The sequence below is a fragment of the Myripristis murdjan genome, chromosome 4, assembly GCF_902150065.1.
Source record: "Myripristis murdjan chromosome 4, fMyrMur1.1, whole genome shotgun sequence".
In the NCBI taxonomy this organism is placed as follows: Eukaryota; Metazoa; Chordata; class Actinopteri; order Holocentriformes; family Holocentridae; genus Myripristis; species Myripristis murdjan.
The window spans coordinates 29,291,479-29,310,256 of NC_043983.1; the positions used below are offsets into that span (position 1 = coordinate 29,291,479).

Consider the following 18,778-nt stretch of genomic DNA (forward strand, 5'->3'; position numbering starts at 1 on the left):
GTGAGGTAAACTTTGAACACTCCTTGTTCACAGCAGGGTCAACCAGAGCATTTCAGAGCTTACTCAACAAAGTGTCTATCTCAGTCCATTTGCGCCCCCTCCCAAAAATCAAATTCCACATGGTTTCTTCCAGGGTTATTTCTCAGCTCGAGGTGCCACACAGCAGAAGAGTGCCATAAGCTTTCAGATGTCCCTCATCATGCTGAGCTCCATTTGGCCTGGCTGTGCAGAACTGGCTATTTTAGACACTTACGGGCCTGTTCCTCCCAGGGTCCCCACTCTGGGCAAGGCATCCCAGAGGAATCATAAGACCATTGAAGACTATCTTTACCCATTACCTTACAATTGACAAACATGCCAAAAAAGCACTTAGATACCTGTGATCATCCATTTAAGTCCTTGCTCTACACAGACATGCTGTGGGGCTTAAGAACATTCCTGTAATAACAAAAAAACAGAGCCTGGCTCCTAAAAAACAACAATAAAGACCATCTTTATCTGCAGTAAATGTTTAGGAAAAAAGATTTTGGTGCAAAGATGTTTATGAGCAATCTAGTTTGGAGCATATGCTGAGGGATAAACATGCCAGATCTTGGCAGCGTTGTTATACTGTTTTTTTGTTCGTCTGGATTTTTCTTTCTTATACTTTATTTCCCTGTGATTCATTATTGCTGTATGTGGCTATTTAAACAGAAGGGAGAAAATTCTATATTTTACTGTGCAGTATTTGTGCTGAAATGCTATGCTCTAATGACTTTTTGTTCTCTGCCCACTGAAAATTAGTTGAACAAAGATGATTTCAGGCAAGAATCAGATGATTTATAAGACATAGTGGTGATTTTTTTCAAAGTTTTCTGAGCAGTGGTATTTTCACACTGCTCAGACTGATATATTTTCATCACAGACCAAAAAATTAAGTATTTTGCACACGTGCAAATGGAGCCATTGCTTGTGGAAACATGGTAGACGGTGTTACTGTAACAGAATGTTAAATATGCACCACATCCAGTGCTTAATTTCATAACTCTGAGCTTCTCCTTGTCCTAATTGGTGGAGTGGAGGCTGAAAATAATTTGTTAGACTGGAAGAAGTTGCAGGTCAGCTTGACTTACGCGCAGTGGGGCAAGGCAGACCCAGGAATACAGCAGCCCTTTACATTTTTATGAATCCAAAAACAGTGGTGGAGAGAGGAGTGACTGGGATGCAAGGCATTAGCTAATAATGAAGGTGGGGATGAGGAGGATGATAAAGCAGCTGGTGAAGGCTTTCAGTGTAGTCGCCGTGAGTATGTGGAGCTTGAGCAACTTTGAATAGAAAAAGTTCCCCCCCCCCCCAAAACTGCATTATAACTTTTGTGAAGAACATTTTGCTATGCACAGGGAAAGATACATTATGCAAACATTACATACATTATACAAAGAGAGACAAAGACAAAGACTCAAGTAAGGCTGCTCAGATTAGCAGGAGCACGAGATGAATTGCATGGGTGTGGCTGAAAACACAATGCAAATCAACTACTATTAAATCTAATACCACTACTACTACTGCTACTGTTGTACTACTATTACCAGCAGTGCTACTACTACAACTACTACCACTATTACTGCTACTATTGCTGCTACTCTTACAGCTACTTCTGCTGTTACTTCAGCCACTTCTAACATAATATAATATTGACAAAATATTAAACATTTACTTGTGACAGTGTGATAAATACTAATACACTCTATTTTGTATAGGGGACCTTTGCCCTTATACAAAATAGAGCGTACTTGTATTTGTACACTCTGACCACGGTTGCTGAATGCAATATAAATCAGGCGACATTAAACTGGAAATGATAAATATATGAATATTTTTTTCTTTGCTTTGACCTTGAGATTGAGAATTAAGTCAGCACGACAGTCTGACGGTTAAAGCTGAGGCAGAGCTTTCTGTTGACACCCCACTGGTGAGTCATAATTCACTGCTGGATATTTTAAATTACAGACTACAGTAATTCTTATCTCGGGAATGACTGCCTTGCTTATTCCTTTCCCCACCCAAGTATTAGTATTCACTGCCATGCCATCTAATAAACTCCAAGTATACTTTGAACTTATGAAGTTGTTATCGCGATAAGCGCTCAAAGTGTTGTGTACAAAGACAAAAAGCTGGGCATTAATATTATCTGATCAGACATGCTAGTCTGGTAAATTGAAATTTTGGGGAGTGTAAATTTAAAGCTGAGTGATGTTGGTGGATGTGTGCAAATATGTGTACCTTACTCCACCTATTTGTTTGGCAGCCTAAACAAAAGAAATACCACAAGTCATAAAATTATTTGACTGTGACAAATAACTGCAATCATAAACAAATTAAGTTTATTATGTTTACACACCATCACTACTATTGTTATTTCATGTATTGACTGATGATGGCTACAGGCTAATCCTGTATACATATAAACACATACATGTGCGCACACAGACATACATGTGCACATGCATACACACATCCGTACACGCAGACACACTCTCATGCACATTCCTCTACTTGACTTACACCTCTTCCTCAATATCTGTTGGAATGAGGGTGGTTTTGTATAAAGACAGAGGAGGAGACAATATTTATTATAACCTCCTGGAGCCCTGGGGGCTCACCAGCTCATATTTCAACTTAATGTATTTTCACTCACCGCCTCACAGTCTCACATTTTTCTCCTGTCTTGTGGCAGCCAGGAAAACTTCAGAGGAGAGAAACAACAATGGCAACGCAGGTGATTTCACGTTCACAGTCAGTCTCACCTTGGCCTTATCTAGGGCTTCCATATCTCAACAGATTAAACTGCCTAAATTAGACTCTGCTCTCCCTGGACATGGTGAGACGTCCCTGGGGAACCGGAGAGAAACGATGGGTTCCTGCTGGAGCTGGGAGTGTGGCAGCAGGCCTCGTTGTACGGGCCATTATTGGCCCTGCTGTGCAGGTTGGGTGGGCCCCACCGTGGTGCTCTGCATCTATGGTTTCTGCTCCATGATGAGGCCCGTGGAGCCCTTTATGACTGAGTTCCTGACGGGGAGTTACAAGAATTTTACCACTGAACAGGTGCAGTACAGAGCTATGAAGTGAAAAAAACGGCGTTTGTGTTGGGATTACTATAGCATTCCACTCAAGGCATACAGCAAAGACTTTTATGGATGTATGTTTTAAGTGTTAGCACGTTTTTGTATTCAAGACCCTTCTTTTGGAGATTAAAATATAACAAATTACGTAATGATATAATTCTAAAACCATTCCTGAAACCATTCGTATTTGCTTGGTTTCAAAGTACCTTTGAAATCAAAACATGCTATGATGATTACATTTGCTCCTAATCAGGAAAATGACTTTCTCTATGTAATCTGTTATAAAATGCTGATTAGTGTCTGACAAGCGTAATTAGTTTCATAATCCATTCAGTTCCATTAACTCAGTGGTGTACTGTTACTGGATTACTTTCACTTACATTTAGATTAATATGTGTCAATTATCTAACATGAATGGCCAGTTTATTGTTTGCAGACAGTGTTTTGAATGATGTCATTGCTGTCATTCATTACACTGGTCATTGACTGTGTGAGGATATGTTAAATGAAGCTATGCAATGGCTTGTGGCTGCTCTGACTTTGCTTTAGTGTGTCTCTGGACCTGTGAGCAAAGGCTGCAAAAATCTGAGATGGATAGTCTGCCCTCCCGCTTGAAATAAACCAATCATACGCCATCATTAATCATTTAATATCTCATCTAGACGAGTATCTATTTCGGTATTCATTACTTTTTTGTCATTATTTACCAACATGTTATTTTCTCCCATTACATGACAGAATAAAGCACAACTGGAGTAAACTGATGTACATACATAAATCAGCTAGACTAACAACAGCAGATATGTTTACATGACATTCATTGAAAAAAGGACAGCGTGATCCATCATGCCTTGACACCAGTGGCATTGGGATGAAGATGGGTGAATTCCTCCACACGTCTGCAGTGACTTGTGATGCACAAGGCAGAGTGAGTGCTGTGTATTTGCACAAATCGTGACAGGTGCGCTGAAAGATGCACTATTCCCTGCCCGCTCAGCCGTGATAAAAGCTAAAGATAGCAGCGGCAATATTTTTTTTTTTTTTGCTAAATCAGTTAATGTTACATATTAGGAAGACAAACAATCTCTGCAACTGTCCTCCGTTATTTTGCTTATCATGATCTCTCCTCCATCTTCCATTCAAGAGCAAAGTGGAAGCTCACAGTTGACCATTGTGCATATTCACATGATGCTGAAGTTTTCAACCTTTCTTTTAACAGGGAGTGTAACATGTACATTTCTTATAACGTTTAAGTTCAGCTTCATGTCACCACTCATTATATTTTTTGCTATAGGCTACAAATACGGTGTGCTTTTTCCAATTTCTGATTTCTGATTGAGTGTATTTATCATATTCTGTGTATTTATTGTACTATCTGTCAGTTATGCTGTGCACATGCAGCTACCTGGTTGCAGACACTAGGGCTGGAGGTCTGAACTATATGGTGAAACATATATGGTTAAAAAAAAAAAAAGAAGAAGAGGAAGAAGAAAAATCAAGATGTTGTGATAGTGGTTTGATTCATAGTTTTGATATAGTTTTGTTGGGATTGCAGATTTTTGCATTCTAATCCTTATTTTCACCAAGAAAAGAAAAAATCAAGTGGTGATGATGATTTTTGCCAGGGTCTGTGCTGAACAAACATGTTTTCTTACATCTGTAGAACAGGATTTGTGGACCAGGCCCTCGCTGTAAAACCACAGCACTTAATTTATATTCACATTTTACCTCGACTAAAAAAAATTACACTTCCTGTGATTTGGATATCGCACTTGGCCATGTTACAATTGATGATCATAATCACATTTTGACCGTTCAGCCCTAATAGACAGTGAATGAAGAGGAACTGTTTACCTCGTAAAAACAGCATCTGGTGTGCAATTCATTTCTAACCATCAATAATGAATGATTCTCTCACACTAATCAACAGATTATCTGTGTGTGTGTGTGTGTGTGTGTGTGTGCCTCCCTCGTGCAGGTCACAAGACGCGTGTATCCTGTGTGGACTTATTCCAACCTCGTTCTCATCATCCCGGTCTTCCTAGTGACGGACTTCCTCAGGTACAAGCCTGTTATCGTCCTCCAGGGTCTGTGCAACGTCGGGGCGTTCCTCCTGGTGCTGGTTGGCTCGGGGGTCTGCTCCGCTCAGTGGGCCTTCTTTATCTACAGTTTAGGCACAGCAGCAGATGTGGGCTACTTTGCCTACATTTACAGCGTGGTGCAGCCCAGCTACTATCAGAGGGTGACCAGCTACGCCAGAGGGGCCATACTGCTGGGTTACGCTGCGAGTGCCCTGCTAGGTCAGCTGCTGGTGTCTTTGGGGGGGGTCTCTTTGTACTGCTTGACTGTTGTGACCCTCATCGCCCTCTGTATGGCACTGTTCACCTCCATTTTTCTACCCATGCCTAAGACGAGTTTATTTCTAAGGGAGACATATTACGCGCGACAGGGGAGCTCAGGTGAGGACACCCAGTCCGGTTCAGAGAGCCGTGACTCTTTCATCTGGTTGAGAAGGAGCAGGACCGCTGCCAAGTACGCTGGGAGGATGCTGAGGAAGCTCATACTGGATTGCAAGGACTGTTACTCTTCAATGGCTGTGCTCTTCTTCTGCATATGGTCGGCAACGGGGAGGTGTGGCTTCTACCAGGTCAGCAGCTACGTCCAGGTCCTCTGGGTCTACAAGCAGCCGCAGCATAACTTCACCGCCTACAATGGCGGTGTGGATTCTGTCGCCACACTGTCAGGTATAACCACAGCGCCATCGATTTGTTTTACCGGCCTTAGTTTGCCTGTCATTACTGATTATCACCGATGTCTCTACTGTGTGGTGTAATTTGTGTTGTCTGCTCAGTCCATAGTTCAAAAAATATCTGCCCCATTATGTAATTTCTCTCTTTAAGGAACTTACCGAAGGGCATGAGGTAATTTCCACCAGGGATGGGGTTGACATGCCCCTCACACCCGCCACCACTCCCTCCATTGTTATATTTTCCTCTCCAACTTTTTCTGAACAATTTCCACATCATTTTGTCAGTACTGAACACTTAAATAAATTAGAGAGCCCTCGGTAGAGTGCGTACGTATGCCTACAAGATGCGGTTGTCAAGATATGCCCGGTTCCATACTGTATGTTGGGCGTTCATTAATTACTCCCATCGCCACACCATCACCACGTGGCTTGTCATGAGAGGCCACGCCCCAAATTGGCAGTGTGGTCGGTGTGAAAAGCTGATAGACCCTTCTGCCGCCCCAACAACCTCTTTACACAGACTTTACTCCATTATTATTTACAGTACTGCAATAGAGGTTGCTTAACTCTTAAAAGTAACTTCAGGTTGTAATAATAAGCCTCTGCACAAGCAACTTTAAGTCTGTTTTTTAACTTTTTTTTTACTAGAGGACAGTCTCCAAATTCCACATGTTTGTTCAGTTCTTGGACCAGCACACCCTAATTAGTCAACTCAACAAGGTCTGGACTAAATAAATCAGATGTGGTAGCTCAGAAATTGGGCAGACGTGTGAGATGAGTCCATAAGGATCAGACTGAAAACCCCTGTAGTGTAAAAAACTTTTAAACATTAATAAAGTGACAGTGAGGATGAGCTTGTATCTCTTCCCCAGCAGACTAATAACTGCCGCAGAACAGTAACAGTCATCTGGAGCTTTTTTAAGCTAAAATGAAAGTATAAAAATGCACACAAATACTGATCTACTCAACACATGTAAGTGTCTCATGTTTGAGTGAGCTAATTGGTCGACCCAGATGTTATATGAGGTTGTATAAAAATGCAGCATATCAGTTTTAGTTTAAAAACTGAAAGGCTGAAAAAATGTAGGGCTCGATACCAAACTTTGATACTTTTATTGTGAATTGCTTCAACATTATTGAGCAATGAAAGATGCCATGGTACTGAGGGTACTTTCTCATACCAAGATCTAATAATGCTGGTTATTGGCTGTCTAACCTCTCATGTCATGGAGGCATGCAGGAAATGTTACACCTAGAAATGTTATAAAATTGAAAAAAAAAAAAAAAAAAAAAAGTATTGTTTAAGACCTGGTATCAACGCAGGAAAAAAGTCAAGGTATAGCGAAGATACTCAGCCCGTCCCAGACAGCCCCCCTCCCTCCCTTTTCCATAAAATTGCGTCCCCTTCCACCTTTTGGTCCATAATTACGCCTGACAGCAGGGAAGAACTCAGTTACCATGAACAATGACAAACTGCACAAGATAAAGTCGGAATAGCCACTATTGCTTATCCTAATTCAGCAGGCCCCTGCAAAAAACACTGAGTAGTAAAAACAGCATTACCTAATTTTATGGTTGTTTTATACATTGTGGTAAATAAATAAACATATTAATAAATAAATAAACACCATCCCATTCTACTGTCTCTATTTCACAACCCCCAGTGCACAGCAGACAATAAGAACAGCATTAATTAGACTATTTAATTGCCTGCTCTCATCCCCAGATGGGCATAGCAGCTGCTGCCATACAGCCAGTGCACTTTTATTGATTATAGTGCTGATACATTCCTGTATTCCCCAGAAACCAAAGGCAATTACTCTGTGTAAATCAGATCCAGCTGTATGTCTTTCACTTGTAAATGGTTCCGCCCAACATGCAATCAAGCTGTAGGGCCCATGTCTGATATTTCCCTCAAGAGTTGTGTTATATTTTATTTTTCTGTATTGCACACTCACAAAACACCCCTGGGGAAAAAACCTGGTTAAAACCGATAGGGAAAATATGAATATGGATTACCAAGATGATAAAATAGCAGGGAGAGCACAACATAATTCACTGTTTTCACATTCAGCGTATATTAATAAGCGAATGTCCTGGAGCTTCAAAAACACCATTTTTTAGTAGCTCATTAGTGTTCAGATAAAACTAAGTGCGCGCGCAGAAGAGACTGACTCAGTTATATTCTGTTATATTGTTTCGCACCGGAAGAAATGCTTGCACGGGGAGCTGCACCACACCTTGACCCATCTGTTTGACTGGGGTGTAAAGCAGGCATTAGAATCCATTTGCACATCAAACATGGGTTTTTTAGTTAATACATAATTTATTCACAACTGTTTTGTCTCCAGTTTTAATTCATCTCCTCCCATCTCACATTCAGAGAGGAGAGACAATGGTGCTCAGCAACACTCCCGTTCCCGTTTGGTTTCAGACATGTTCTCCCTTCCCCAGACAGAGGCGGTCAGAACTGTCCAAGGTTTTCCACCTAATTTGGCATGAAACAACACCTACAGAATGCATTTCCATCTAGACCGAGGCTGTGTTCACACTGGAGCTGAAAACGTTCTGTGTTTTATTTTTTTTTTTGTTTTTGTTTTTGTTTTTGTTTTGTTTCTTGTGACACACATTGGATGCTCTCTGGTAAAGTTTGAACAGGTAAAAGCTGCATTTTTTTTTTTTTTTTTTTTTTTCAAAGTTGATGCATGTGCCATAAATTCAGATCTTGATACACAGATTCAGATACACTGAAACTAAAAATATACAAAAAAAAATATAAAAAATCCATCTCAACAAGTCATTTAGTCTTCTATTACAATCTTGTTTTTCCTTCAAATTGAAAAAAAAAAAAAAAAGATAGAATCCCAGTTGTTTCCAACAATAATCCATTTATTTCCAGAACTTTCTGGTCATCTCCTTGATGATCCGTATTGGCTGTTCTTCCTTATTCTGCCTTTTTTCCCAACATATTTATTCTTAAATATTCCTGAAACAAGTGAAACTGCATTGGACTTTATTTTCATTTGTGTTAGGAGAAACAAGACTTTAAGGTTGAATAGGACACTGAATCTTGTGTTAAAATGGAGATTTTTTTTTTTTTTTTTTTTTTTTTTTGTTAGTGTTTAAAAAGAGATATGCTGCCTTTGGTTATTATTACTCAGTGCCTATCTACTAATGTGTTATTTATTGTAGGAACACAGGATTTCAATATGAGACTAAATGACTATGTGTGTGTGTGTACTGTATTTTTCTCCTGCTTTTTCAAACCCATTTTAGTTACAGTATGGCCCCCAAGATGTGATTTTATGGCACATGCAGTTCATATCAACTTTGAAAAAAAAAAAAATACAGCTTTTTCCTGTTCACACTGACTAAAGAGCATCCAATGTGTGTCAAAAAAAAACAGTGAAAACGCAGCCTCACTTAGGTGCAATAACTACAGCCTGAACTCACTGCTTAACACTGGAGGATCCTGGATTGATCCCGTCCGGTGAAGCTGTACAGCTGGCTCCTGCCGGCCCTGATAAGCCTCCAGTTGACCCCGCTGTGGAAACCAGACTAATGATTAAGTCTCCATTTGGCCCCATTCTGCTAATCAGAGTCAGGGGGATTGATTAAGCACATTTTAAATACACAACGAGGCTGGAAAGGTGTTTATTCTGGACTATTAGTGTTGATCGACCAGCAGCGGAGGACAAAAACAAAGAAAACATACAGCTTTGAAAAAGTGAAGCAATTAAACTCAGCCCTTGTTTATACCCCAGCATATAAAGAGCCAGGTGCAAGTAGATTCATACACTATATTGCCAAAAGTATTCGCTCGGCTGCCTTCACACACATATGAACATGAGTGACATCCCATTCTTAAACCATAGGATTTAATATGATGTGGGCCCATCCTTTGCAGCTAGAACAGCTTCAACTCTTCTAGGAAGGCTTTCCACAAGGTTTAGGAGTGTGTTTATGGGAATTTTTGACCATTCTTCCAGAAGTGCATTTGTGAGGTCAAACACTGATGTTGGACAAGAAGGCCTGGCTCGCAGTCTCCGCTCTAATTCATCCCAAAGGTGTTCTCTCGGGTTGAGGTCAGGACTCTGTGCAGGCCAGTCAAGTTCTTCCACACCAAACTCGCTTATCCATGTCTTTATGGACCTTGCTTTGTGCACTGGTGCGCAGTCGTGTTGGAACAGGAAGGGCCATCTCCAAACTGTTCCCACAAAGTTGGGAGCATGAAATTGTCCAAAATGTCTTTGCATGCTGAAGCATTAAGAGTTCCTTTCACTGGAACTAAGGGGCCGAGCCCAACGTCCGAAAAACAACCCCACACCATAATCCCCCCTCCACCAAACTTTACACTTGGCACAATGCAGTCAGACAAGTACCGTTCTCTTGGCAACCACCAAACCCAGACTCGTCCATCAGATTGCCAGACGGAGAAGCGTGACTCGTCACTGCAGAGAACACGTGTCCACTGCTCTAGAGTCCAGTGGCGGTGTGCTTTACACCGCTGCATCCGATGCTTTGCATTGTGCTTGGTGATGTAAGGCTTGGATGCAGCTGCTCGGCCATGGAAACCCATTCCATGAAGCTCTCTACGCACTGCTCTTGAGCTAATCTGAAGATCACATGAAGTTTAAAGGTCTCAAGCTATTGACTCTGCAGAAAGTTGGCGTCCTCTGCGCACTATGCGTCTCAGCATCCGCTGACCCCGCTCTGTGATTTTATGTGGCCTACCACTCCGTGGCTGAGTTGCTGTCGTTCCCAATCGCTTCTACTTTGTTATAGTACCACTAACAGTTGATTGTGGAATATTTAGTAGCGAGGAAGTTTCACAACTGGACTTACTGCACAGGTGGCATCCTATTACATTACTATTACAGCACCATACTGGAATTCACTGAGCTCCTGAGAGCGACCCATTCTTTCACAAATGTTTGTAGAAGTAGTCTGCATGCCTAGGTGCTTGATTTTATACACCTGTGGTCATGGAAGTGATTGGAACACCTGAATTCAATGATTTGGATAGATGAGCGAATACTTTTGGCAATATAGTGTATCTCCGTGGTATCGGAGTCAAAATCTTCCCCATTCACTCTCAGTTATCTCTCACCGAATGCTTTATTTTGTTTTTATTTAACCTTTATCTACCCAGACTCGTCCTATTGTGGTCAAGAATCTCATTTACAGAGGAGATCGAGCCAAAACAGCAAAGAACAATGGAACATGTAATGAACATGTGGCAAGCAGTTTCAATAAAAGTGAGAAAAATAGTGGGAGGGAGAGATGATCGAAAGAGAGAAAGTAAGGATGGGTGATGGAAAGAAAACACAGAGAAAGGAGAGAGAGAGACAGAAAGGAGACCGTCCCGAAATAATCCACTCAATCAATCAAAGTATCTGCAGTTTCCCATAAATAAATTGTCCCTTGTCCTCCATAGTTCACCCACAGGGATTAGGCTTCACAATTCATTGCTTCTGTGGAGAGGAGCGTCGTCATATCTCATGCTTGCACTGTGCCACCCAGTGGCTGATATGAGCAACATAATTTTCAAGAATGATACTGTCAGCATTTATGGGTGAGAGCTGAACTAATGCATGTATTTCAGGGTTACACATAAACATCAGAGGAAGATTAACCTTCTGCTGGTAAAGACATTTTTGGCTTCATGTGCAAACCATAAACATCTCCTTGAAAACTAAAATCGACTGTCCAACAGTCCTTGTGATGTAAACTTGGAGTAAATGACTTTTGACCATTAAAATCTATGGTTTTATGCCATAAACTGTTGGATAATAATCATGGCTCTCTCCAAAGCCTAAATGCATTAGAAAAGACACTGTAATGTCCTTGTTTTGCCACAGATTTTTTTCCCTACAGTTTTTCCAGGTTTAGTGTAACATGACAGTTTAAAGTGTAATTATGATTGGATATGATGAAATTTTGTCTTTGTGAACATGCTATTGGTGCTTTACTGGTGATTAAATCTGTGATACAGGCTGCAATACAGGCCAATAATCTCTTGGCTCCACAAGCATTTTCCTTTACCTTATCCTTACGGAAAAGGTGCTGCAAAGGAATTTAACCTCAATTTAAACCCTCTCAAGTAGGTTTGATTTGTGTATACACATGTGGTGGGACTGATAACACAATCAGTTGCAGCTTTAGTTTTCCATAATTCATGTTTAATTATGCGATAATGTATACTGTAAATTATAAGTGGTGAATCATGTAATGTAAAATTGTTTAAACAAAATGGTTCTATTTATATTGGCTTATATAACTCGACATGTGACCAACATTGTCCTGCCACAGAATATTTATCAGAGGTCAGCTGAGTGATATGAACTGAGCAGCCTCTTTGTTATATTTTATCGCTGTACTATAGATATGTTAATCAAGGGAGCTGTATAGGGTAACTTAAATGGTTGCTGTGCGTTCCCCTAGGAGCTGCAGCCTCCATTGCCGTGGGCCATGTGTCTCTGGAATGGTGTGTGTGGGGAGAGCTGATCCTGGGGGGTTTCACACTCCTGATCGCAGGGGCTGTCTTTCTGATGGCTCTGACCAACAACATCTGGCTCAGCTACACCTGCTACATGCTCTTCAAAACACTTTACATGCAGCTCATCACCATTTGCACGTAAGCACACATTATGTAAGCATGCCTGTTTGCTGAGCAGTTTCCACAAGCCTTCGCTTTTAGCAAATCTGCGTCTGCTTCGGCACTGCAGCAGGACACTGTAGGGTATGTCAGCGTCTACTTGGACAACACATACTGAGTTCAGTTTCTGCACGTTTGCTGTAAAATGTATTTTTATCTTTGTTATTTTGTTGAAAAAAAAAAAAAAAAAAAAAGCAATACCAGCGGTGTCTGAAGATCCTGATTTGGTTGATTCAGACCTTCTTGATTAATCTGGTCAACAGTTTCCTGAAGGACAACTGTGATGTATAACTTTGTCCAAAACTGTCTGTGAAAACTTTAATCTGTTTTGCTGACCTTCATGTAGTATTCCCCACACTGACTGTGATATAAATCAAATACAGTCCCCCAATGACACTATGACACACTGCTGTATCTATGTTAGTTAAAACCACTAGAGTCTAAGACTGAGGGGCTGCATGCATGACACCATGTTGCACTGTATGGCTGCACATCACAAACTACAATATCAGAATCACTGGCAATGCTGATGTAGTTTTCAAAACTATGCAAACAGAACAAACAGCCAAACTTGCATTTGTGCTTGCATTGCCAAAGCAGTCTGCGCTCGGTTTGAGCGAGAGACAAAGCAACACCTCAGGCCTCCACTGAGTTGCCAGCTCCTTTCAAAGGAAAATAGCTTGCTGTTCAAAAAGTTGTTAGAAGTCACCAAATGGTGTTGTACGCTAATTTGCACTTCAATATATATGCTACAGTCTCCAGTCTCAGGGAGGAGAATATGGCTGCATTGTAATAATCATAGTTCTTTGATTCACATTATCAAGTGGGCTGTTGCAAACTGGCATCAGCTGTAAGACTTATAGCCAAATGCTTTGGGATTCAACATTTTAACCCTCTTTGCCAAGATTAAAGCTGAGAGGAGGGTCTAAAAAGTCACTAAATCAGGTCCTGCATGACAAACTGGCCCTTCAAAATGACTGAAATCTTGTTAAACTTATTCATCTTGTTGCCATATTTGGCTGCAACATCCATGGAGCAACCTATACCTTTCCCAAGTGCACGTACAAATTGAAAATGACATGCTTGTTAAGATTTTATTCATCAAAACGTCACCCCAACATATTTTAACAACAGACTATAGAATTAAATATATTTCAAATGAATCCTAGATAATACATCATGTGTAAACCTGTTATTACCGGTGCTGTGAATCTGTTTTTCCACGGAGTTTGAGTGGCACATCCATGAAGTAAAGTGTCCTCGGCTCAGTTTTCACTTCAAACAAGAAGTGAAGTTGGTACACTGCATGCTGTCAGGTCCTTCTAAGCAGCGCTTTGTGCCCCAGGTTTCAGATCGCCAGGAAGCTGACAAGAGAGCGCTACGCGTTAGTGTTTGGTGTGAACAGTTTCATGGGCACAGTCCTGCAGAGCGTCCTCACAGCCGTCGTCATCAACACCAAATCTCTGCGGCTCACCATCACCTCACAGGTACTGGAGCGCATACACACACACACACACACAATATACACACATACACACAACACAAAACTCACACACAGAGTTCACGACATGGTTTAAGATTATTTGTACATCTTACTGATGCATATACTTAATGTGCATGTACTTTAGAGTGCGAATAAATGAAAGAGCTCATTAATTAATGTATGATGAAAGTGCATGTGCAGAGAGAGCATCATCTGCAGTGCCAGTAATCCTCACCTCTCTCATCAGTTCTTCGTCTACGCCTCATACTTTGCTGCCATCGGCCTGCTGTTCACAGTCAGAGGTGTGTACACTGCACTCCACAGGAACCAGCCCTCGCCAGGCAACCAGGCCGAGAGAGCTACTCACCTGCCCCAAGGCTCACGTCTGTGACGAGTCCCCGAGACCAAAGAGACCCTAAGGATGCCTGTCATAATTGTCATCATCATCATAACTGATAGCAACAATAACAATACTTTGTTTCTTGATTTCTTCTAATAAGGTGTTGACAGTTACCTGACATGTTTCAACTGCCAAAGCCTGCGGTCTTCATCAGAGGTGTTGCTGAAGCTCTCTGTCAGCTGTCTGCCAACTTTCACACACCGGGGATGCTGTCCTGACGCCGTCTGACACCAAGGGCCGTGGTCGTCCAAACACTACAGGCGGCTACTACCGACCGTGCCCAAATAAATCAGCTCACAGGAAGCCTAAGCAACACCTCTGATGAAGACTGCAGGTTTATAGTCAAAACATGTCAAGTAAATAAACAGCATCTTATTATAAGAAATAATTAAAAAAAAAATAATAATAATAAAAATGAAGTGTAAAAAGTCAGAAAAAATGAATCTCGTCAGTCAATAATGATGCTTGGAAGCATGGGGTTCAACTGAAGGGTCAGGTCTCCCTCAGCTCCCTGGGAAGGAAACCAATCAAAATATACATCAAGGAAAAAAAACAGCAAAGAGTGACCGTGAAAACATGAGTCCAGATAGCCTTCCATACTGTAGATGTGTAATTTCAGGATGCAGCCACTAGAGGGCACTACCTACACAATCTAGATCCAGCACACCAGCTCTCAGTGGTTCAAAGTCAGGACAGCAATGATCACCTCTGATGTTGTATACATGTTTCAAAATAAATATACTTTTTCTTGCCAGCATAATTGCCTGATTATTATCATTGCAGATTGTGTACAATCAGACATTTCTTGAGATGCCATTTCTTCTAAATTTGCACATTGACCTACCTCTATGCACATTTTATACACCCATGCACACGTTTTTTCTGGGGTTTTTTGTTGCACATTGCTTTTTGCACACTGGCTTGTACTTAGATCTTATTCTGTTGTACTCAGATCTTATTCTGTTGTACTTAGATCTTATTCTTTATTTTTTTAAATCTTTTTTATTTGATTTAATCTGTAATCTGTGGATACTGCTGAAAAACTGTGAATTTCCTGCGGGATGAATAAAGTATCTATCTATCTATCTATTTATCTCTAAAAAATAAAATAAAATAAAAAAAGGAATATTTCCCAATAGAAATAATTTATGTAAGGTCTATTTAAAAATATAAAATTAGGACAGTTCATTCACATTACATAATATTCAGCATCTTACTTGGTGCTTTCTTAGAAGAGTTTCCTTTACTGCCACTTAAGCCGCAGACCGTTGCCAGGCAACAGATCCATTTTTCTGTTTGTTAGCTCACAGCCTCATTGAAAAGGGTGAGACTTTTGTATTGACAGAAGATTTAGCATTTGAAATTGACCATTACATGTGTGCATGCATCTGTGCACGTGTGCGTGTGTGTGTGTGTGTGTGTGTGTGTGTGTGTGTATGCACAAGGATCTGCATGCACAATTGCATCTGCATAATTGTGTGGGTACAAGCTTTCATGTGTGTATCTATCTGCAGGGACAGGAAGACTAAACATTCACATAGTGAGGAAAGAGAGCTTGTTACAATCAGTTCATGGCTGTAAGTCTCAGGGTGGTTTGTAAAAAAAAAAAAAATTACTAAATTCTAAATATTAGGTCTTAAAAGTTAACATTCTGTTTTTGTTGTTGATGTTTTTTGCCCAAATTAGTCACGTTCTTATGCATCTGAGCCAACATTTCTGATGCCTTTAGGTATATTTGCCACACATACCTATTACAAATGAAGGCAACTCACCTGCCGCACTCATGCGAATAAGGAGAGGTTTATTTTTCCAAAGCACTTGTCTTGAATTCAGTTAATATTTGTCTTTAAAAGGGCCTAAAAAGTATTAAGTTTCCCTCTGCTGCCTGTAGACAACCTGTGTACAGAATGTGCATGCTCATTCTCAATCAAACACGTCACTTCGTCTTATGTTCTGTCTTAAAATCTTGTTTGTCATATAATGAGTGGAAAACATCTGACAGTGGGATGAGATAATCCCACTTGTTTCCTATGCTAATCAGTTTATTTCCATAATTTTCCTTGATCCTATTGGGCTGATTTGCCCTACTGTGCTATGTTTCAACAGACTGTATTTATACTTGTTCCGAGAAACAAGTAAAACTGCACGGGAAAAAAAGTGTAATAATCTCATCCCACCGGCAGATTGTTTTCACTTGTTTTGAGAAAAAAACAAGATTCAAAGCAAGAATGAATATTACACTAAATGACTTGTTAAGAGAGAGATTTTTTTTCCATCATACTGCAGTCTGTCAGCCAGCCAGCCAGACAAATAGATGGACAATTCAATAATGTCAACTTGCTAATTTTAACCTCCTTCAGAGGAGAAAATGACCCTGCATTTTAAGTAGCGAGACAATTGATGTGCAGTCATGCCTGACCTATAATTGATAATTATTATAGTGAGCTGATTGAGATTCAAGAGCGGAGAACAGTTAGCAGCTGTTTACTGAAATTAACTCCTCAGTGTGTGGTGTGTTATGTGCGGCTCGCTAATGTATATGTTTGGGCGTAGCTTGGAAATGACATCTCCCTTGGTAACTCTTGTTTGTCTGTTTATGTCTGTTAACGTATGCAAATATACTGCATGCATATGTGATACGTTGTTTTGTGATTCTTTCTTGAAAGTGGCCATATGGGCATGAATGCAGTGAGGCTTAATAGCAAAAATGAGTTGTGGATGCAGTAAGATCGTTTAAATATCTTCTTAAAGGACAAGTTCGCTATTTTGGAACCTGGACCCTATTTACAGATTATGTGGCATCATCCTCAGACATAGAGAGCGTCGTTTCACCAGTCGCTTCAGTGGGTGTTACTACAGCTGTCAATCATAAAATGGCTTTGAAAAAAATTTGACAATGCTGCTTTTCCAAAACGGGAAGCTGAGATTGTATTGTTACGGATATGAAAAAGGATTCACAAATGGATAATTAAAGCAATTTGGAGCTCAATTTGGAACAGACCTGCTTTATTTCACAAACCAAGCACTACCTTTAAACGTCCACCCACATGGCCTACACATCCTACACAGAAGCAGCCAAAACAAGTCCATAAAGAACACAACTTTCTAAGCCCATAACTACAGACAAAAAGCTCTGTTTACAATATTTTTTTCAGGAGGTAAAGCAAGCTTCCCATTTTGGAAACACAACCTTATTTGTTTTTCAAATCCATTTACGACTGTCCCACCAACAGCTGCTGTAGCCGAGCAGGAGCCTGTATCACATCCATATCAGGATCAATACTGACGTGACTGGTGAAATGATGGTCTCTACGTCTGAGGATGATGCCAGATAATTTGTAAATAGGAAAAACTTGGAGAAAAGAAAAAAATGACTTGCCAAGCTTTTCATTTTTGGAGCATAAAACCTTCATATGTCCATACAGTATAAGGTAGGCCAAATAAAACATTATATTAAGGGCAATTTATTTCTGTCATTTTATTTGTGATGTGTTTTGTTTCATTATTCTGCATCCTGTTTAATCTTTTTTTTTTTTTTTTTATCAGAAATGAAATTACATAGAAAGTTGTGCTGGGTTGATTGTAAGAACAGGAGTGGCGTGCACCGAATTCCAAGAAAAGATTTGATTTGTCGCCTAAAACACTAAACAAAAGATAGCCAGTTGCCTCAGGGTCAATACTGTGTCCTTCTATAAAATAAAATATTAAAAAAAAGAAAGATTTGATCTGTGTCCAAATTAGTCCTGTTTACAGTCATGAGGCTAGACCTAAGATCTTCCAGTTGACGCCTTGAAGGTTTCTACGAATAAAGCTTTACTGTGTGAATGTGAACAGATCATGTGTGAGTATCGGTATTAATTCATAACACATTATTTATAAACCTGGCGAGAAAATTAAAATGAATAAGGGCTTTGTTCTTGTTCAGTTCCACATGTGATGCATGTACATTTTACAAGAGATAAGAAGTGTAAGAGTTTTTTTTGTTTGTTTGTTTGTTTGTTTTTTCAGTTTATTTATTGCCATGCACTGTAGTTGCTCAGGCCAGATCAGCTTGTATGAATCATCCATACATGTTTCCCCGTTTATTCCCCCATTTATGGTTCTGCAGATAAAATGTGCCACATGGAGTGATGGAGCACTTCTTAAATTTCACATGGAATTTCATTCGACTTAAACTCTGCCCAGAGCAAGCCTTAGCTATCTGATAGGTTTGTGTGACAGGTTTCATATATTGATAACTATACGTCAGGGATGTATCTTATGGTAAAACACCAACAATATTTGGCATGGAAAACAACGCGATGCAGCACAGGGAAGGCGATGGCATGACAGGTATTTAGCACAGGTATTCACTGAATATTTCAAGGAGCTGATGTTTGGTTAT

At 40.3% G+C, this 18,778-nt stretch overlaps 1 protein-coding gene across 1 annotated transcript; it reads left to right on the top strand.

The window, feature by feature from the left end:
• The first annotated feature begins 2,892 nt into the window (after positions 1 to 2,892).
• LOC115357387 (thiamine transporter 2-like) lies at positions 2,893 to 14,385 on the top strand. The gene is made up of 5 exons (XM_030048784.1): positions 2,893 to 3,084; positions 5,083 to 5,848; positions 12,298 to 12,490; positions 13,857 to 13,998; positions 14,242 to 14,385. The coding sequence occupies exons 1-5, from the start codon at positions 2,893 to 2,895 to the stop codon at positions 14,383 to 14,385; spliced, it is 1,437 nt and encodes a 478-aa protein (XP_029904644.1).
• Positions 14,386 to 18,778: the final 4,393 nt, after the last annotated feature.